Below are 22,641 nucleotides of genomic sequence, written 5' to 3'. Positions count from 1 at the left end.
CCTTGCGCAGCCCACGGCCAGTTGCCGGGCCTTGACGCAGACTAGTCGCGCCCTTGGGCAGCCATGGCTGATTGCCGTGCCCCATGACCTGCAGGAGGTGTCACCCATATCACCGCCCCAGTGTGAGGCGAGAGTTGGGCCCTCCAGCCCCCAAGAACCCCTGTCAGGCCCCACGGCCTCCCCTGGTCTCCATTCCCTGCGCCTGGCCCTGGAGCAGACACACCTGATGGTCCCTAGTCAGGACCGGTGCCACAGCCCTCCCCTGACGGCGCCCTTCGACGCTAGAGACCGCAGCCCGCTGTCTCTCCAGGCCCTCCCCAGGACGCCCGGGCGTGACCTCTCCACTCCCCCTAGACGGTCTAAGGCCTCCACCTCAGGCCAGGACCCACCACTGCTTTCAAGGAACCAGCAACCTTTCTTCCCTGCTGTACCCTTTCAAGTACTTCACCCTCCAAACCTCCATCCTTACTCATCACACTACCCAAGTACTTAAACGTACTCACATTTTCCAATTCCTTACCATCCAACCTCGCTGTACATTCACTGACTTCACCTCTTTCAAAGACCATCACTTTACTCTTCCCTACATTCACCTTTAGATTCCGTTTCTTACACACTCTCCCAAACTCATCCACCAAGCCCTGCAGCTCCCCTTCGTCTTCACTCAACAACACAGTATCATCTGCAAACAACAGTACAGGGAGTTTCCAAACACTACCCTCTCTCACCAGGGCCACTCCAGCATCCACTACCCTACCTTGTACCTCTTTTATTATCTCATCCATGTACAGATTGAACAACCATAGAGACATGACACATCCCTGTTTCAACCCAACCTTCAAAGAGAAAAATTCACTCAGTTCACCATCCACATGCACTGCAGCCTTAACACCGTCATACATACTCTTCACAGCATTCAACAACTTCCCATCTACTCCATATATTCTTAATACTTTCCACAATTTTCAAGCTAGGCACGCAAAAATTGGTGTGCTTGTAGGGCAACCCTTTCTTTATCTGCCCTCAGGTGGCATGGCCCACACACCCACACGCTCCCGCCTCACGCTCGCTCTGCCTCACTCCGCTTGTGTCAGTCATACAGTGCAACGATGTCTTGCTGCGGTCTCTCTGATGAAGAGATTCAGGACTTCCTGAGTGTTCCCTACACTGGGGAAAGCGATTTGGAGGATGATGACGTGCATGATAAGGACCACATCCAGCCTGAGGAGGAAAGTGGTAGTGATGACGAAATTCCCTCACCTAGAAAATCCAGGTATGTGGGCTACACTAGGGCAACATGTGGTAGGAGGCCACCTGCACGTCGTCGTCTTGCACGTCACGACGATGAGGAGGAAAGGGAGGAGGAAGGTAGTCCTGCAGTTGAGGGGTGATTGGGGAGGCAAAGGATTTCACCACCAGGGGAGGAAAGTGTGTGAAGAGTGTGATGTAGGACTGTGCATATACCCATGCTTTGAGGAGTACCACACTCTCGCTAACTATTGAGAAACAATAGTGTGGTAATGACGAGCAATAAAAAGACGCTCAAAAAGTGTTGTAAATACGAAAAGACGCTCAGAAACTGTTATAAGTACTGCATACAGTGATGAGATGTTGTAAATATTTTCTCGTAAGTGTAAGGACTGAACGTTGTGGAGTAAAGTAAGTGTTAGATGATGTACTGTATTCACAGTGAGATGATCAGAAATACTCTGGCAATGTCTGTGTATACTGAAGGCATGTTGTAAATAATTTACTGTAAGTGAAAGGGCTGTACATTGTGAAGTCAAGTTATGCATATTTTCTCGTAACTGTAAGACAATCCATTCACGGTGATATGTACAGTGTTGCATGAGTAAGTGATTTTTTTTTCCCCAAAAAACACGATTTCTTTATGAAATACTGCAATAAGATTTTTTTTTATTTATTTTTTTTGGGGTGTGAAGTGGACAGAAAAGTGTTAAGACTATTCCTATACTTGCCCCGAGTCATGTTGACGAGAATACCTGAGTTTACCTTGCATAGAAAATGGGTTTTCTCTCACTGCCCCTGGGGATTCCTTGTTTGCTGACACCTGCGGGCAGCCGGAGGGACTACAAAAAACGTACTTTCAGGCTCCTGTGAGTTTTTTTATGGTCATACTCGTTTTTTCACATCTAAATCTATCATTTTAGCCCCCCCCCAAAAAAAAAAAAAAAAGAAGAATTGGCCGGCACAGGGGTGACACTTAGGGCTTGAAGTGGCCGGCACGCGGCAGGTTAAAGATTTTTAGGTTATGTGGTTGTAGGACCCCTCCCTATCCCTATTGAACCCATGCTTTATTGACCTTGTTGTACAATAAATCACTGTGTAATAGGTTTTCTTGTGACATGGCCTCACCATATAGTGAGACGTGACTGTACAAATATTTCTTCCCCAAACATGTTGTTCAGTCATGGTCGATAATCATTCTCCCCTGGAACCCCATGCCAACTCAATAGAGTCTTGCCCCAATATGCGATGGTTGGGTATCAAATGAGTTGACAGAACAGTTTTATTAAAAGTTATACCCAGTTTCGGGTTAACAAACCCAGAATTCGCATGTACTATAATTGTAGTGCCTGCATATGACAATCTCATGCGCATGTGAAGCCACTACCGCAAGCCTACTGTACAGTCAGATGTAAGGCATTGCCGTTCCCTTGATGTTAAATTGGACATTGGTAAGTGCTGTAAGAAGAGGCAGGGGGTGAGTAAGATCGATGAAGCCCTAAATTGCCCTTTTTTTTTTTTTTTTTTTTTTTTTTTTTTTTTTTTTTTTCAAAGGATGAAGAAATGAAAGGCCAAACCCCACAAGATTATTCCCTCCAACAAGAAATAAAAACAAAATAGCAGAGTGCCAAATTTAAGACCCATTCATTTCAAGATGCCTGAACACAATGCATTTAAAAGTCTGGAGGTCATAGGCAGTAGGAATACAGACAGAGGAAGACAGTTCCAGACTTGATCTGCATACATGAAGTACTTGGAGTAACAGTTAACTCTTACATTAGAGAGTTGGGCAGAAAAAGGATGAAAGTTTGCTGCTAGACAGGTGCTACCTCCCTGCTGTAATGTTGGATGAATGCAAGCAGACAGTTCAGAGGAGCAGTGACCATTGAATTAACAATAGAAATGGGAACGATGGAACAGTGCAGCATAGATGCAGAGGTTGAAGGGAGCCAGTAAGAGTGGAAGATTTAATGTTCTCTATTTTAATAAAAAAAATTTGAGGCTGTCATAGCTGCATCACAGAATGTGCCTATCCCGAATGCTAAGCTCCTGACTAAAACTAGGAATCCCATTATGGGGGAGAAGGAGCATCTCCTAGTGCTTTGGGTTAATGATCTTAGCGAGGCTGCCTCTGCATTGTTGCTTCATCTGCACCAAGGCACTAGATCTGTGAAAGAATCTCAAGGAAAAGAAAGGACAGAGATGAAGGAGAAGTTCAAGGCAAGCACAGGGTGGTTAGAGAAGTTTAATGTCTGTGCTGGCCATAGACATGTGGCCATGCACAGATAGGCTGCTAGTTTTGAGCACGTGGCAGTTAAGGCCTTCCCTGCCAAGCTGAAGGTGATCATTGAGAAAGGGGGATACTCTCCAAAATACTGTAGGTCCTTAACTTTGACAAAAGTCCTGTTGTGGAAACCTATCTCCCAAAAGACATACATACTCGTAAACCAGGAAGAAAGACATAAGGCAGCCAAGGACAGCCCCAATCTCCTGCTTGGTGCGAATCCAGAGGGGGATTTGAAGCTCAAATCACTCCTTGTGTATCACTGGGAGAATCCCCCAGCACTGGCAAGGTTTGTGAGCCTTGTTATTTTGGAGCGTAATTCCAGGGTATGGCTGACCGCTGCACTCTGCCGCACTTACGTGTTGGGATACCTGTCCCTCCGTATGTGTGACAATGCCAGCTGGAGCAGTCTTGTCATCCATTTCTTCCTACTGGTTGACAGTGCCCTGTGCCACTCTGATGGTATGGATGACTTGGTGGATAACATCAAAGTGATTAACCTGACCCCCAGTGCAACATCATTGCTCCAGCCAATGGATCATGGTGTCATCACTACATTCAAGGCCTACTACCTCTGCTGCACCATGGAGCAAACAGTGAGGGCAAGTGATGTAGTGCAGTAATTCTTGAAGAACTATAATACCAAGCACACTATCAACAACAACACAGTGGCATGGAAGGAAGTGCAGTAAAATACACTGAAAGCCACCTGGCCCAAAGTATGGCCAGAATGTGGGCATTCTTTCATGGAATCATGGGTTTCCTGGTGGTATAGAACATCCTTTGTGATATCCTCAGTCTAATGCATGGGGTGGGATCAAAGGGAAGGAGTGGCAGAGGCACAGTGTGGTGGTGATGGCAGTGAGGACAAGCCCCTTCATGTTCTTGACATCAAGACCTTGAAGGAGTTCCTTGTAGTGGTGGACAAAGGAATTTCATACATTGGCATAGGACTTTATATTTTATTCCTTTTTTTAAGGTTTCATGGCCATAGCCCCTCCCCCCCACCCCCTCATCCCCATTGAACCAATGTTATATCGACCTCAAATTACAATAAATCACTGTGCAATAGGTTTTCACATGATATAATCCTGTCGCATAGCAAGGCTTGACAGTACAGAATTATACAGTTTATTAAAATATACAGCAGTGATAGCTGCTTCCTAGTGATGTGATAGCCAGTGTATTTACTCTGCCTGACAGGTAATTGTGAAGTGTATGTTTGTGGAAAGGTGTGCCCAGGACTGGAGACTTGAATCATGAGTGAATGAGTATGACCCATTCATTTGAGCAGACATTTGTTAGTTCTATCCCTGTCAGTTTATTTCTTGTTCTCTGGACCCTGTCTCACCCCATCCTTAGGAGGAAAAAGGGAAAAGAGGCTGGGTGATGATGATCATCATCACAGTTCCTTCACTTTATTCTTATTTTTGACTTACGTTTTGTCATTTTATCAGCCCAGAATCACAGGCAGTGGTGTACAATGACCGTGCCCATTGCCGCTACATGATGGTACGTTTTGATGAAGCCATTCAAGATCTGAATCAAGCTCTGGAATTGGATCCGAAGCTGGCTTGTGCTTACTACACGCGTGGTACTATACATTATCGACTGTGTTCTGCTCAGCCCCTGGAGCAGAGGCTAGGTAAGCATCTGAGAGTAATATAGGTTTGTCTGAGGAGAATACATTAATGTTGGTAGCTGGAGAGAAATGAGGAACCAGTGAGTAGTGTAAATGTACTACCTTAGAATAAAAGGCTGAGGTAAGATAAGTACATATATAAGTTTATACAAGTGTGTCAGAGGCAGGGTTAGTTAATGACAGAAGGTGGAATTGTTACGGTATACAAGAGCTCGATAGGGGCAGGATGAGTGTGAGAAGAGGACAGAGGCAGGATGAATATGAGAAGAGGATGGAGACAGGAAGAATATAGGAAGAGGACAGAGGCAAGATGAATATGAGAAGAGGACAGAGGCAGGATGAATGCGGGAAGAGGACAGAGGCAAGATGAATATGAGAAGAAGACAGAGACAGGATGAATGTGGGAAGAGGACAGAGGCAGGATGAATGTGATGAAGACAGAGGCAGGATGATTATGAGAAGAGGACAGAGGCAAGATGAATATGAGAAGAGGACAGAGGCAGGATGAATGTGACAAGGACAGAGGCAGGGTGAGTGTGGCAAAGACAGACACAGGATGAATGTGACAAGGACAGAGGCAGGATGAATGTGACAAGGACAGAGGCCAGATGAATGTGACAAGAGGACAGAGGCAGGATGAATGTGACAAGGACAGAGGCCGGATGAATGTGACAAGAGGACAGAGACAGGATAAATGTGACAAGGACAGGAACAGGATGAATGTGATGAGGAGAGACAGGTTGAGTGTGAGAACCAGGCATGATGAGTGTGAGAAGAGGACAGAGGGAGGAATGAGTGTAAAAAGACAGGATGAGTGTGAAAGATGGGAATGCTGAGTTTGAAAAGAGGAGAGGTGGGATGAATTTGAGAATCTTAGGAACAGGTGTAGTGAGAAAAGCAGGTAGAGACAGAGTGAGTGGGAAAAGTGAATAGAGGCTGAGTGAGTGTGAGAAGGCAGAGGCAGGATGAACGTGAGAAGAAGATAGGCAGGATGAGTGTGTTGTTTTGAGTGTGAAAGAACAAATGAAGGCCCTTAGTGCCAAGTGAGAGATAAGTGGTTTGGTAGCAGAAATTACTATACAAATGTTGAAGTACATATTTACAGAAAATACAAAAAATGCTTAAGTTAGGTAACTGAATTTCTTACCATGAAGTATGTAAAAGGGGATTGACATGTAAAAATTACATTTTACTACAGAAAGACGTACAGCCTGGTTGACCCTTTAAATTTTATGACCTAAATAACTTTGGAAACAGGAGTGTGAAGCATGATTATTACTGTGTATAGCCCCTATATGGAAAGGATATAAGGTGATTAATTCTCTCTCTCTCCCCCTCCCTCCCTCTCTCTCTCTCTCTCTCTCTCTCTCTCTCTCTCTCTCTCTCTCTCTCTCTCTCTCTCCCTCCCTCCCTCCCTCTAGTGCCCATCAGGAAAGCAGTAAACGATCTTCACATGGCTTTGGAGCTGGAACCCCAAAATCCAGAATTCAAGGAAGGACTTCATGAATGCAAGAAATTGCTGACCCAGATTGTGGGTTAGTATTACCAGTAAAGTGCGCATTGTGAGCACGTGACGAGCGTTTGTACATACGCCTGTCGTCATAATTTCATCTTGGTATAAACACTCACCATTTTTGGTGAGGTAGTTTAACAGTAACAGAAGAATAATTAAGCTAAAGTATTTACTTTCTTTGTGGTAGGTGGTGGCGACCATCATCCACTCGATGTAGAGCTGCCTACTTCTTCCTTAGCCTTTATCATTCTTTTTCTGTGTCTGTCCTCCTCTCTTCATATTTCTCCCATCTTTCCTTTCACTTCTTATTGCTTTTCTTTCCTTTACAGGTGGCTTTACATTGAGTGACAAGCCAAATGGTTTCCTGTAAGCCAAGAAACCATTTACTATGCCGGGTGGTAACCATATAACCAAACCATACGTGCTCCCTACATGTCAACAAGTGGGTTGGTGGAGGATTAGTGCCCCTCCCCTTAAAACCAATAACTCAAAGTCAAATGGCCTCCCCTTATGGGATTGTGGCATTTGGCAATAGATAGATAGATAGATTTACTTTCTCACATTTTTCTTACGTTCTTTCTCTGGATGTGCAAACAGTATAGTGAGGTGCCGTAGCATTTACTGTATTTCACGGGGTATAAGATGCACCTTTTTTGTCTCAGAATTACCTTCAGATATCCCCATGCATCCTGGAGGCCAGACTAGACAGGATCACTTGGCTCCATGTAGATAAAACTCATAAATATATATGATCATCTTAATGCTTGGCTGTCACAAGTATTTTCTAGAGTATAAAGACCCTTGATTTATTGTAAAATTACATTCACTAGTGTATATACACACCAGATTTTATGTTTAGAAACACCCAAGTTCAGTTACACACAACACTTAACGTTTTTTTACAACTGGCCCTGTGACGGCCTAGGGGTTTAGGGGTATAGCAGTTTAGCATTTCAGCATCTAGCATACACCCTGCTCTAGCATAACATGATCACTGGTGAACTCCCTGCTAACCTGCAGTCATGATAACTTTGCTTGCCACCCACTCACTAACTAGTAAGGGAATCATATTGGAGATGTTGGCTAGCATGACTGCTGAGTCATTATAACAGACATCTGTCCCATATGGAAATTCAATAACCTTTGTTAGACTGGCTTCTTTTACTGATATTTTGTTTCATTCGAGACAAAAATATCATAGAAGAAAACAGCCTTATATTACTGTTAGTGAGAAATGGGAAAAACAGTTGGAACATTAAACAACACTGCCAGAAATTACAGTATCTTAACGGTTTAACAATCTAGCAGTTTAACACATAGCATTCATCCTACTCTGAGAAGTTAACATGATCACTGGTGAACTGCCTGCTAACCTTCTGAAAGGCAGTCATGATCTCTTGCCATCCACTCACCAACTAGCAAGGCAATCATATTGGAGAGAGGTTGGTTAGCAAGACTGCTGAGTCATTATAAAAGGTGTGCCCCATATGGAAATTTGATCACCCTTGTTAGGCTGGCTTCTCTTACTGGTACTGTATTTTGTTTCCTTCAAGACAAGAGTTTTATAAAAGGACACAGTCTTATATTACTGGTAGTGAAAAACAGGAAAACAGTTGTAACATTAAACAGTACTGTCTGAAATTACAGCTGCACAGCGTTTTTCAGTCGTTACTGATGTACTTTAGCAGTGTTTAAGCCAATCAGGGCTCAGCCAGTTATCGTACTATATTATGAAAATGTGATAACATTTATTGAGTAGGTAGTTAATACAATATTAGAAATAGGCAGTGCCAGATGGGCATTCATAGCAACATCTGCCATTTTTGTTGTATTCACAGCTGACAATGCGATAAGGGCATTCGATCTTGCTAACCCTCTGCCTCAGTGCTGATCAGAGTGATCGATCCTGTTCACCCTCTGCCGCATTGCTGCCATAGCAAAGCTATCTTAATCAGCAAAAGTTAATGTAACCCAATGCTTGTGGATGTGAGTGTGAGTGTAGAGTGGGTGCTTAACCCCTAGGATGCACAATTCGATCAACCGAACTTCCCTGAAAGCCTGTATGTGGATCCGATTTTTCGACTCTTACAGAAGTAAAAAGTTTTATGCCCAAGGTTTAGAGCTTGAATTTACACACCTTATGCCGCAAACCAGAGCATTTTAGACCAACTGGTTCATGAGTTATAGCCTGTCAAAGTTGAAAAAAGTTGCCCTTACAGGTGGGGTGACCAGTTTTCTATGCACTCCCACCCTATCCCTCCCTCATTCCTCCCCCCCATTACCTTCCTCACCCACTTCCATCACCCCCCTCTCTCTTCCTCCCCCCCCATCCCCTTCCCTCCTCCTCTCAGAATTTTCCAGCTCATTTTTATTTTTATTTATTTTTATTTATTTATTTTTTTTTTTCAAACAATAGCATGCACAATAATTATGTCAGTGTTCCTCACTCACTCCCAACACTTCTCCCGTCCCCACCTTCCCTACCTCTGTCCCCTTCCCTCATAGCTGTGTAGTTGTCAAAATAAAAAAAGAAATTGACCCAAAGCATGCAAAATCTGGTATTGAATGAAACACGCGACATGAATAGTAACAGATGTATAATACTCTAGGCGGGGGGGGGGGAGGTAAGCGAACGGCATATTACAGGGGGGTTCAGGGGTGGGAAGAGGCCTGGAGGGGTGGTATAGGGATACAGAGCTGGGAGACACACCACAAGACAAAGAGGACAGGCAGAGAGGAAGTACAGGGATGTGGAGGGTGGGTAGGGGGGATATAACCCTTCCCAAGGAGACAGGGAGGGAGGAATGGAGGCGGAACCATGGTGGCATGATGGAGGATGGTGGGGGAGGGGGAGGGAGGGAGCAGGAGGCAGTCAGAGGCAAGGGAGGGGGAGAGGGAACAAAGGTATTGGGGTAGAGGAAGGTGGTGAGAGGGCGGTGGGGGAATCACCTCCCCACCATGGGTAGGGGCCCAGATCCTCCCTCCTCCCTACTCAGGACTTAGTTCTCATTGGTTTGCATCAATATACAGTCATCCCTTAACATTCACAGGGGTTAGGTAACAGAGACACCCGGGAATGTTAAAAATCCGTAGATATCTGCTGCCCCCCCTTGAAAACACCTCTGGGCCCCCCATTTCCATATATATCTAATGAAAAACCCTACGTGCATGTTTACAACCGCTGTATTTAATACAAGAACACTAAACAACCACTTTATTTAATACAAGAACACTAAAAGTTAAAAATAATGAATAGTGTACTCCTGCATGGCCTCTTCTGACTACTGTACTCATCCCAGCTCCCTCCTCCAGCCTCCCCATCATCGACACTGCTGACAACAAAAACAAATGTTCCATAAGTACTGTAACAGCATCCCCCATTTCCTATGCACTGTACATCTTTACAAACAATAGTACAGTAGTAAGGGCAAGAGAAGCTATAAAAGCAGTTCAAATTTCCACGTCACTGCATTCCACAACGGGAGATGAAGCAGGGGTGGTGGTGGGTTGAGAGGATTCGGCACTGCTGACAATAACAAATATTTGTTGCAACTAAAGATAATCTCTGTGTACGTCTTTACAAACAATAAAAATGGCAAATAAAGCTATAAAAATAAAATGGCTAATAAAGCTTTAAAAAGATCGATTTTCACTTTACCTCTCCTTGGTGATGGTGGTGGGTTGAGAGGATTCAGCACTGCTGACAATAACAAAAATAAATATTTGTTGTAACTAAAGATAATCTCTATGTACATTTTTTCAAACAATAAAAATGGCAAATAAAGCTATAAAAATAAAATATCTAATAAAGCTATAAAAAGATCTAACAATTTCACTTTACCTCTCCTTGGTAATTTTTGATTAGCCAATGATGGAGGTTCATACACACAAAGCTTTGGTATGACCAACTAGTCATGGAGCTTTCCCCTTGTATCAGCTGGTAAACACAACAAAGCCCTTCACCACGAAGATTGCAAGGGAGAAAATGGAAGAAATGGAATACTGTACAGGCAGTCCCAACCCATCCTAACTTTTCCCCTGATGAATTAATGACATTAACCCCTACACCGCAGGGTTGTTTTTGCGCTCCTTGCGTGTCCCGCGAGGATATTCGCGCTCCGACAGACTTTGTAAAAATATTTGCCAAAAATCAGTTATTAGTCCTAGAATATTATAATTACATATGCATATGGCACATACCTTCAGCTTTCTCCTGGGATGTTTGTTGAGCCCTTCGTCGAGTACCGTAGGACTTGTAGATACTTCTGAAGTTGGATAATGAAGTCTCCACTTTACACTTCCCGACACCCCATGATATAATTACCACAGCCTGATATTATCACTAGAAACACTATTCTATGATTTTCAAACAGTTTGGAATCCATACTCCAAAAAAAAACACTGTGAAAGCAATGAAAATTACGAGCGCGTACGAGCTTCCCACTTGCGCTCGTTCCCCGCTGGTATTCTGTCATTTATTATTCGTAAAAACACTCACACTTTATATTCCTATTACTATATAACACTTATATATATCTGCAGTCTTTATCCATAAGTTTCCTTCAGTAACAGTAGTTTGTTGTCACTGTAGGCATTCAATTTCTCTTTCAGTAAAATACGTAGAGAGCCAAGGTTTCACTTTCACTGTCATAACTTCAAGTATTTGTACTCATATTCTTATATTACTAATTATTGACATTTCTATTTACATTTTCTATTGTATTTTCAATATTTACACTTCGATTTTACTTACACTATGTTATGCACTGTCACTTGTAGTAACTTATAAAACTATATTACAGTATATATATATATATATATATATATATATATATATACAGTATATATATACACATATACATATATCTATATATCTGTATCTATCTATCTATCTATCTATCTATCTATATATATATATATATATATATATATATATATATATATATACACATAGATAGATTATTTTCTGGTTAGGAGGGCCGATAGGAGGTTAGTGAGGGATGTTAAAGTTATAGGAAGTGAGGAGTGTGTGCAGCAGCACAAACTATTGATTTGTGATATGGTGCTTAAAGAACAAATGATGAAAAAGAGGACTTATGTACCTAGGAGGAAAATATGGAAGCTGAAAAACCAAGTAGTAAGGGATGCCTTCTATAGCGAGTTGAGGAGAGTGGTGGCTGAACAGGGAGCTGTAGACAGAGGCGTTAATGAACAGTACAGAGGCCTCAAGAACAATTTCTTGAGAGTTACTGATGTAACATGCGGCTGGACAAGAGGACCACCAAGACATAAAGTAACTTGGTGGTGGGATGAGGGTGTAGAAGCTGCAATTAAGGAGAAAAGAAGGCTTTTCCGGGAATGGAAGAAGGGTGGTAGCAAAGAGGAATATTTGGCTGCCAAGCGTAGGGCTAGGAGAGAGGTATACAGGGCAAAGTCTGAGTCACAGAGACAATTACTTGATAACCTAAATCATGGGGAAAGGAAAAATATATTTAGGGTGGCAGGTCAGGTGAAGAGGGATAATCGGGATATCATAGGTGAGCAGTGTGTGAAGAATGATGAAGGAAGGGTAGTGGTGAACAGTGAGGATATTAAAGATGCATGGAGAGAGCATTATAACCGGTTGTTGAATGAGGAGTTTGACTGGGACAGGGAAGGTTTGGAGCCAGCAGATCCAGTGTCTGGCCCTTGGCCTTTGATTGATACTGCTACTGTGAGTGAGGCAATAGGCAGGATGAGGGTGGGGAAGGCAGCAGGTGTGTCTGGGTTGACTGCCGAAATGTTGAAGGCCTCAGGCGATATAGGGGTGAGTTTAGTCACTGACCTGATAAATAGGATTATTTATGAGTGTGTTGTCCCAGATGATTGGCTGAAGAGTGTAATTGTAAATGTGTATAAAGGGAAGGGTGATGCCCTGGAAAGAGGGAATTATAGAGGTATAAAGCTTTTAGATCAGATAATGAAGGTAATGGAGAGAGTTTTAGAAGGTATGATTAGAGAAAGAGTGAATATTGATGAGATGCAGTTTGGGTTTATGCCAGGTAGGGGGACCACTGATGCCATATTCATTGTTCGACAGCTTCAGGAAAAATATATTGGTAGGAGAAGGGATCTTTATTTTGTTTTTGTTGATTTGGAAAAGGCCTTTGACAGAGTCCCTAGAGAGGTGGTGAAGTGGGCAATGAGAAAGCTTGGCTTGGAGGAGTGGCTGGTTAGGGTGGTTATGGCCATGTATGTGGGTGCTCACACCCAGGTGAGAGTGAATGGAGATTTGAGTGATGAGTTTTCCGTGAATGTTGGTGTGCATCAGGGGTCAGTCTTGAGTCCCATGTTGTTTATCATGGTACTTGAAGCCCTTTCACGTGACTTTAGAAACGGACTCCGTGGGAGTTGTTGTATGCTGATGATTTGGTGTTGATTGCAGAGAATGAAAGGGAGGCGGAGGAAAGGTTTAGGAAGTGGAGAGATGGTATGGGGCAAAAGGGTTTAAGGGTAAATGCAGATAAAACAAAAGTGATGATATCTAGGGTTGGTAGCGGTACTGTCAAAGACGAGGGAGAGTGGCCATGTGCAGTTTGCCACAAGGGCGTGGGAAGTAATTCCATCTTGTGCGGTGTGTGTGATAAATGGGTGCATAAGAGATGTAGTGGTATCAGAGGTAGACTGCGAGATAATGCTGATTTTATGTGTACGGCGTGCCGGGGTGAGCAGGTGGAGATCGTCAGACGTGAAAGAATTAAACTTGCTGGTGAATCTCTTGAGTGTGTGGAAGAGTTTTGTTATTTAGGAGACATGTTGTGTGCTGGAGGTGGGGCTGGAGCTAGCTCTGTGGCTAGGGTGAGAAGTGGTTGGAAGAAGTTCAGGGAGCTCTTGCCTCTCCTGACATTGTGGGGGCTCTCCCTACGTGCTAAGGGGTCTTTGTATGCAGCGTGTGTTAGGAGTGTAATGCTGTATGGCAGTGAGACCTGGGCAGTGAAGGAGGAAGACATTCGCCGGCTCAGACGTACAGAAATGACAATGATTAGGTGGATGTGCAGTGCGTCCCTGCGTCCAAGGCCTGGAGGGGCTGGGTTTACAATGGAAGAGTTGAGAGGTAGGATGGGACTGGAGTGTATTGGTGTTGTGATGAGGAGAGGTAGATTGAGGTGGTTTGGACATATGGAGAGGATGGGGGATGATAGTTGGGTGAGGAAGGTGAGAAGTGTTAATATTGGGGGTGGGGTTATGAGGGGTAGACCGAGAAAGACATGGGACGAGGTCATTAAGTGTGACCTTAGGGTTAAGGGACTGAACAGGGAGGCTGCAATGGATCGTGCAGCATGGAGAGCCGCCATTAGGTGACCAAGGCCGACGCATGCAAGCATGTTGGAGCCTTTAAAAACGAACGAAACGAACGAAATATATACATATATCTATATATCTGTATCTATCTATCTATCTATCTATCTATATATATATATAGTATATATATATATATATATATATATATCTATCTATGCAGTAACTTCTCAAATAACGCAAGAGTTATGTTCCTGGAGAGGTTGCGTTATCTAAAAACTCATTACTGTATTTGAATATAATTTTCCCGTAAGAAACAATGGTAATATTGGGGGTTACGTTCCTGGACTCTGGGAACGTCTACCCATTTGGGAAGTTATGCTACTCTAAACTTAAAAGCAATAATATTAATTTGAAAGAAAATCCACGTAAAAAACAAAAGCAGTATATCTGGGGAGAAGTAAGCAACATTTGAGCCCTAGTTGGCCTGAAGCATTGTTTTCTTCCCCCCAAATACATACAGTACTGTTTTCATTTTTTTATATGGCTTTTCTTTCAATTTTGCTTCGTTCACGGCATTATGAAAGTTTCTCAACATTATTAATGCATTAGTAGGTCATAGAAACAAGACAGTAAAAGCAACATTTTCATTATGGTAAGTAGGTCACAAACAATAACAACACGCAGCATCACTTCATCTACGCATCACATGTCATCTGCTGCTGTCCCTCCTCACCCTGTTCCCCCACCTCCAGCCCTCCCCCTCTTCGCTCTGTTGTCTTGATATGTAAAGACTTAATTTACCATAATGAAACAGATACATCCATCCATCCATCATCCTATTCTACATTGCCCCATGAGGAGCATAGGAGCCCGGGGCTAAGCAGTTGGTCCCGACATTTAAGATGAGAGTGACCAGCCTCACTCATCCCTGAGTGGCATTACATGAGCAATCAGCCCCAATCACCCCCTGGATATAAACCTTCACCAGCTCAGTCCGATTGGAGCGCAATAATTACCCACTAAACCACCATATATATATTTTTTTCAACTGAATAAATTAAACCGTCCCCAAGATGGTCTATTAGTTCGGACTGTCCAAGGTGCGTGCGGCTAATTTGAAAACATCACGTACATGTAAAGTTGCATTAAATTGAGAAACCTTTGTTAGTTAGACATATCTCCTAAAGTATTTGCTCATGTTAAAATGAAAATGTGCTGTTTAAACTCGTGTTAGTTGAGAGGTTACTATATACAGCAAGCTCGCCCCCAACGCTTGCGTTTCGTTCCTAACGTGGCGCGTTCGGCGCGAAACCGCGTAAGTTTTAACTACTCCTTATTTTGGTCCCTAGATCTCCCAAACGTGGTCCCCCGCTGCCATCTGCCACTGGTAATCAATATGAAGCACCCCAAGTGGTCAGAAGGCCCATCCAATGTCACAACCCACAAACACAGCACTGCACAGCAAAACTCCGACACACAAACACAAGGCAACATTCCGATGCCGAAACCAGTTGGCGTCGGAATGTTGCCCCGTGCCCACACACCGGCATGTCGAAGCCTTGCTGTGCAGCACTGTACTTGCAAGCCACAACACCAAATGAACCCTCCAACCACCCAAAGTGCCTCATATTGATCACCAATGGCAGACAACAGCAAAACACCACGCCTAGGGAGCAAAATGGTTTCTGGACCATTCACTGTCAAGCCAGTTCGCCTTCACAACAATAACAAGACAACATAGACTTTGATGGATCCCCCTGAAATATAGTTATTAAACCCTTAACCCGCCCCATCCCGACATTTTTGGACCTTTTTTTTTTTTTTTTTTTTTTTTTTTTTTTTTTGCCTAAACATCCGCTTTTGGTGAGAAACATCGAAAATTCATAGAGAAATCGCTCACCTGAGGTTTAAAATATGCGATTTAAGTACGTGTACTTCCTTACCTGACTGGGTTTTCTAACAGGCTGGCACCAAAGAAAACGAGTTCTGTGGGAGGGTAACTATTTTATCCACTCATAAACAGTATTTATTTATTTACGTGGTACGAATTTATACATAGTACAAGAGTATATTGGTTTTCAAACAGTAATATAGGCATTATAAGCATTGTTTCACTCACTAACTCATCACCATTCATGACCTTTTTTTTCCCACATTACCTGATCATCATTTCTGACTGATTCTTCCTCAAATGCTGTGTAAACTTTGTCCTCCACATTGTCATCGATTGGGGAATCATTCTGGCCCTGAATGTCTTTATTGACCAGGTCACTGGTAACAGGTGAATTGCCGAGATAATGGCGTGCAGGGGGAGGGAGAGATTATGCGGTGTAAGGCATTGTTCCTGCTTGGCATCTTGTAGAGGAATAGAGGAAGGTGTCCCGTGTATACATGCCAAAAATCACTTGCGAAATCACTTGCGAAAATTGAAAATTGTGCAAATTAGGGACCTTGCGATGTTGCCGCATTAATTCACGTCGCCGGGACGGCACGGGTTAAACGCGGTTCGTCACATTTGCGACGCTCTGCGAAAAGGACATAACGGCGGATCGTCGCGTTTGCGATTCTAGTAAATTTTGAATAACCGTGGGCAAGCAGGCTCCAGCTGGTATTGTCTATCAGTACCGCCACCCTTTAGCTACTTTTAGCACACTTGACCTTTGTACCACTGACCTCGGTTGTTGCCAAGTATCATTTTTTTTACCCACCCATGCACCGGTGCCCGGCCCCCCCTTGTCGTGCGATATGGCAGCGCGCGGACAGCTCAGACGTGTCAATCTGCGCCTTCCTCTCGCAAGCACTTTATGCTAATTGGAAACGCTTGTTTCCCCAGTTGTCACACTAGCATTTTTTCCCGCGGTTTGGCCCTGTTTAGCGTCAGTTTACCGCAATCTTTGAAGGTGACACCATGTCTCACTCAAGCTCTTCCGAGTCTGTGCCTTCCAGCCCTCCGAAAAAGGGCTTTGTGACCTCCACCCCATCCAAACCCTTACTAGGAACTGCTAAGGGCCTTAGTGACTCGGCTATAGGCATTGAATTGTTGAAAGTGTCAATGGATTATGGTAGTGACGTCGGAGTGTTATCGAGCCTTGCCGAGTCAGACACTCTGTCGAGTGCTGAGTCTGAGGTGCCTGAAGTGACAATTCCTGTGCCCAGCACCTCAACAGGCAAGGCTCCAGTGAAAAGGAGACTAGTGTATGGAAAGGGGGCCAAGAGGAGACGAAATGGTGACCCCGGTTCCCAGCCATTGTCTTCCTCAGACCGGCCATTGTCCCCTACACCATGTCACTATCTATCTATCTATCTATTGCCAGACGCCTCAATCCCGTTTGGGGTGGCCACAAACAAATCGCCTCCAAGTCGCCCTGTCCCCCGCCATTTCACTCCCCTGCTCCCAACTCACACTCCCCTCTCTCATATGCCTCTCCACCCCATCTCTCCATCTCATCCTCGGCCTCCCCCTCCCTCTTTCCCCCTCCACCTCACTCACATACACTCTCTTCGTCAGTCTTTGACCCTCCATCCTCTCCACATGGCCAAACCACCTCAGTGTGTTCCTCATAATGCTTCCTATCACATCCACATCAACACCACAACGCTCCTTTATATCCTCATTCGTCAGCCTGTCTCTCCATGTGGCTCCACAGGCTCCTCTTAAATAACTCATTTCCACTGCTCTCACTCTTGACTTGTGTCCTTCCAACAATGTCCAAGCTTCACTTCCATACGTTAGAGTTGGTATCACAATACTGTCATGTAGTAACTTTTTCACTTCCATGCTCACTTCCCTGTTTCTTATCACTGCTTTCAAAGAACCAGCAACCTTTCTTCCCTGCTGTACCCTTTCAAGCACTTCACCCTCCAAACCTCCATCCTTACTCATCACACTACCCAAGTACTTAAACGTACTCACATTTTCCAATTCCTCACCATCCAACCTCGCTGTACATTCACTGACTTCACCTCTCTCAAAGACCAGGTCACGCTGCCGCCATACCGCCACGCACTCCCAGCCCCATTCTCTCGTCGTCATCTTCAGCTGTGCTTTCTCCAGAGTCTTCGGAGTCTCCTTCACCACCTCGGAATGGAAGTAAGCAGTCTGGTTTACGTAGAGGTTTCCGTAGGCCCCGTGTCCGTGCTGGTAGGAGTAGGAAAGTGTCGCCTAGTGTTAGAGTTAGTGGTAAGGTTACTCGCACTAGGCAACTCACCACTCAGGCCACTGCGAGTGACCTTGAACCTTCTCCTTATCTCCCCACCACCACCACCACCACACCGACACGACCTAGCACAGTCTCTGCCACACGGCCTGCCTCACCGCCTGCCTCACCCACTGCCACACAGCCTGCCTCACCCCCCGCCGCCCCCACCACCTCCCAGCCTAGGCAGGGCACTCTGGATGCCTTCGTGTGGTCTGAGGGCTCAGATTTTGTGCCAGAGGATCTGCCCTTTGATGCCAGTGGGTGTGGGATACAGGCTGACTTCCCTGTCCCCGAGGATGGTGAATGTCTGGACTACCTGTTGGCCTTCCTGGATAACGAAGTCATGGAGCAGATTTGTACCGAGACGAACAGGTACGAAGGGCAATCTGCGCAGTTCGTGAAGGTGAAAGTGAAGCTGCAATGCCATCCACGTCGCGGATGGCAGCATGGGTTCCTGTTACAATCCGGGAACTATTTGTATTCATCGGCTTGATGCTTCTCATGCCACATAACTGGAAGCACAAGCTCGAGGAGTACTGGAGTGCTGACGATCTTTGCCCCACACCCATCTTCAACAAGTATATGAGTCGTGATCGTTTCAGGCAACTCATGACGTACCTTCACTTTGCCAACAACGATGAGCCTTCCCAAACTGACCCACTATGGAAAGTGAGGGGAATCCTGAACCTGATCAAGGACAAGTTTATGACGTTCCTTCGGCCCTTCAAGAAAGTTGTGATTGACGAGTCCTTGGTTTAGTTCAGGTGCCGTCTTCGGTTCATGCAGTATATTCCTAGCAAACGCCATCGTTTTGGAATAAAGTTTTTTGTGCTGTGCGACTGCAAGACGGGGTTCATCCTAGACTTCGTTATCTACACCGCCAGCAATGTGGACTTGGACAAGACTGACCCCCTTGGATTCTCTGGTTCTGTGGTGAAAGTGCTTTTGGAAAAGTACTTTGGCGGGAATCATGTCCTGTATACGGACAATTATTATACAGCTCCCAAACTCGCCAAGTACCTTTCAGAACACGGCGTCGGATCCTGTGGCACTGTCTGGAGCAATAGGGCACACTACCCTGCCTTCCCCGAGGCTGAAGGATCAAAGCGGGGAGACGTGCACTTGAAAAAAACTGACAAAATGCTGGCGATCAGGTGGCACGACAAGAGAATCGTCAATGTGCTCACCACAGTTCACAAGGGGGAAATGCAAGCCACAGGGAAGGTCGACAGAAGGACTGGCGATCCTGTGATGAAGCCAGATGCTGTGATTGACTACAATGTCAATATGCGGCTGGTGGACAAGTCTGATATGATGATCAGAGAGATAGACTGCCTGAAGAGGAACCGTCGCTGGTGCAGGAAGGTGTTCTTGCACTTGCTTGATATGTGCATGCTGAACGCCTTCATCCTGTATAAGATCAAGAACAGGAAGCCAGCAAACTACTCTCTCCGGCGTTTTTCTAAGACTTGTGTGTACCAGCTGCTTCAGCGTTTTGGGCAGGTAATGCCATCAGGTCCCAGGCGCCACTCACACACACCTCCAGACTGCCTACAGTGCCAGGACTACCTTCAGCGACACCGCCTGGAGCCATTGCCTAGCACTGCCAAGAGGGGAAAAGCACTGAGGAGGTGTCATGTGTGCAGCCACACTACCAGGCAAGACAGAACATTTAGGTGCACCTCCTTGCAGTGCAAAGAGTGCAAAATTCCCCTCTGCGCTTACCCGTGTTTCTTTGACTACCACAGCCTGACTAGATATTGAAAATAAGGGTAAGAATCTTGTAAATAATACTGAGAGTGACAGTGATACTAGTCTTTAGTTTTCTTGTACGTACTGACAGTGACAGTCTGATGAGTGTAAATTAGTGTATGTAGTTGTAAAAGCACTGACAGTGACAGTGATTTCAGTGTAAATAATTGTACATAGTAATAATATAAGTATTGAGAGTGACAGTCACTCCAGTGTAAGAAGTTGAAAGCATATGTTTCTATTCTATGTTCTGACAGTGACAGTTTGGTGTGTAGAAAATATTATTTTTATATCAAATGACAGTGACATTGATGAATAAGGCACTAAACTGACAGCTAGAGTGAAAGTGAGTGATAGAAATGAAGTGCGAGTGGCTGACAGGAGCGAGAATAAAGTGCCTGCCGTAAGGCAAAATAAAATCGCGCTGCGGTGGTCTTTCTCATTCCCGCTTCACAATACTGGCAGTGACAGTGATTTTTAGGGCCGTAATAGTGCCAAGCGAGCCTTTGCGAAGTACTATGAAGGAAAATAATGTAGTATACGTGTTTTTAGCTGTGAAAAGGGAAATGTGTGTTCAGTGACGGGAAGGCCGCCGCCGCGCTGCATGTCGGCCGTACGCTCCGTTGATTGTAGCCTTATTTTCAGTGCTTATTGTACAAATACGGATTCCAAACTACCTGTACGTTGTTGTATAAAGTGTACTGTGACAGATTGAGGCTGTGGTAGAGGAGAAACCGGGTTGCTGGAGGTGTGAAAGTGAAGACTTTGTTACCCTACTTTGCAAGTCTCCACAAGTCCTTTGGTAGTCCACGAAGGCTCAACACCTGTCTCAGGAGAAAGCTGAATGTAAGTACTATATGCCATAAAAATTTTAATGTTCTAGGGCTAATCTCTGATTTTTGGCAAATATTTTCCCACAGGTACTCAGACCCTGCTACAACCCCGCCACACAGGGGGGATCGGCTGTACACAGCCACGTTTAAAGGGTTGAAGTATTGATTAATTAATAATAAGTATATTTATAAAAGTATTGATTAATTAATATATTTATAGAATGACGGGGAATCATACAGGGTGCGAATTGTCCTGAAGGGGAATCGTTCATATTTTGACGGTGGATTGACTGGATGGCGAATTGTCTTGGAACCCACCGATCGTGTGTAATCTATAAGTGGTTACAAGGCTTTATTTAATGCTTTAACTTTCTTTAAGTGCATTAACTTACAAGTGCATACCAGAATAGTAAATATTTAACTTACAAATACAGTACTGTGGAAAAGCAGTACAGCAAATATTTAACAAACAAATAAAAAAGGTAATATTCTGACGCCTGTCAGAAAACTGGTTATAAGACTTTATTTCTTGCCTGAACGTTATTTAATAATACTTTAACTTGCACATAAACTTACCAGAACAGTACTGTAAATATTTAACTTACAAATACAGCACTGAGGAAAAGCAGTACAGTGAATCACATCACGTGATCAAAACAAACCGTGCGTGCTGAGCTGATGTTTGAGGATTTGGCCTATCAAAGGCCTCTCTTGCGTAAATATATAGTTTTCGTAATGGTACGTTTAAGTACTTGGGTAGTGTGATGAGTAAGGATGGAGGTTTGGAGGGTGAAGTGCTTGAAAGGGTACAGCAGGGAAGAAAGGTTGCTGGTTCTTTGAAAGCAGTGATAAGAAACAGGGAAGTGAGCATGGAAGTGAAAAAGTTACTACATGACAGTATTGTGATACCAACTCTAACGTACGGAAGTGAAGCTTGGACGTTGTTGGAAGGACACAAGTCAAGAGTGAGAGCAGTGGAAATGAGTTATTTAAGAGGAGCCTGTGGAGTCACATGGAGAGATAGGCTGACGAATGAGGATATAAAGGAACGTTGTGGTGTTGATGTGGATGTGATTGGGAGTGTTATGAGGAACACACTGAGGTGGTTTGGCCATGTGGAGAGGATGGAGGGTCAAAGACTGACGAAGAGAGTGTATGTGTGTGAGGTGGAGGGGGGAAGAGGGAGGGGGAGGCCGAGGATGAGATGGAGGGATGGGGTGGAGAGGTATATGAGAGAGGGGGGTGTGAGTTGGGAGCAGGGGAGTGAAATGGCGGGGGACAGGGCGACTTGGAGGCGATTTGTTTATGGCCACCCCAAACGGGATTGAGGCGTCTGGCAATAGATAGATAGATAGATAGTAATGGTTCTTTAATCTTACGTTATCTTATACATATCCCAGCACTAATCGTGTATAATTGTGAGCGCATTCGGCAAGAACGTGTTCCGGGCGAGTTTGCTGTACTGTGTATATATATATATATGTATACTGTACAGTATATACAGTAACCCCTCGTTATAAGATGCCTATTTATACGATATTTCACTTATACAGCGTCAGCATTTTAGTACCCTACGCTCACTATACAGTAGGATCAATTTGCTACAACAATGGATCATCCGTGGCTCAGCGAACAGCAAATGTGCAAATGCAACGCAAACATCCCCACATGGTCATCGCTGGAAAACATACACTCGTCCACTGGTCCAGCCTCATCAGCCAGCTCTGGCCAGCCAGCCAGTTCTGACAGTGATAAGTGAGGGCTGTGAGGCCATTATTGTCCCTTAGCCTCAGAGTCAGGACAATTCTTCGTCAAGTCAATTCGCCGTCAGGACGATTCCCCATCATTTATTTACATATCAGTTTATTTAGCAAGTACACTAGTTTTTG

At 44.4% G+C, this 22,641-nt stretch overlaps 1 protein-coding gene across 1 annotated transcript in view; it reads left to right on the top strand.

Annotated features, from left to right (window-relative positions):
• LOC145390021 (uncharacterized) overlaps positions 1-22,641 on the top strand; it is a 182,665-nt gene that overhangs the window by 45,204 nt on the left and 114,820 nt on the right. Inside the window, exon 2 of the mRNA XM_080265113.1 lies at positions 4,990-5,177. Within this exon, the coding sequence (XP_080121239.1) occupies positions 4,990-5,177 (188 nt within the window). The remainder of the gene's footprint in view (positions 1-4,989; positions 5,178-22,641) is intronic.

This window comes from Coenobita brevimanus, chromosome 14 (assembly GCF_032717465.1).
Source record: "Coenobita brevimanus isolate Jiangsu-jjx chromosome 14, ASM3271746v2, whole genome shotgun sequence".
NCBI classification, from domain to species: Eukaryota; Metazoa; Arthropoda; class Malacostraca; order Decapoda; family Coenobitidae; genus Coenobita; species Coenobita brevimanus.
The sequence above is the reverse complement of the archived record's forward strand: the minus strand, read 5'-3'. Positions and strand labels throughout refer to the sequence as shown.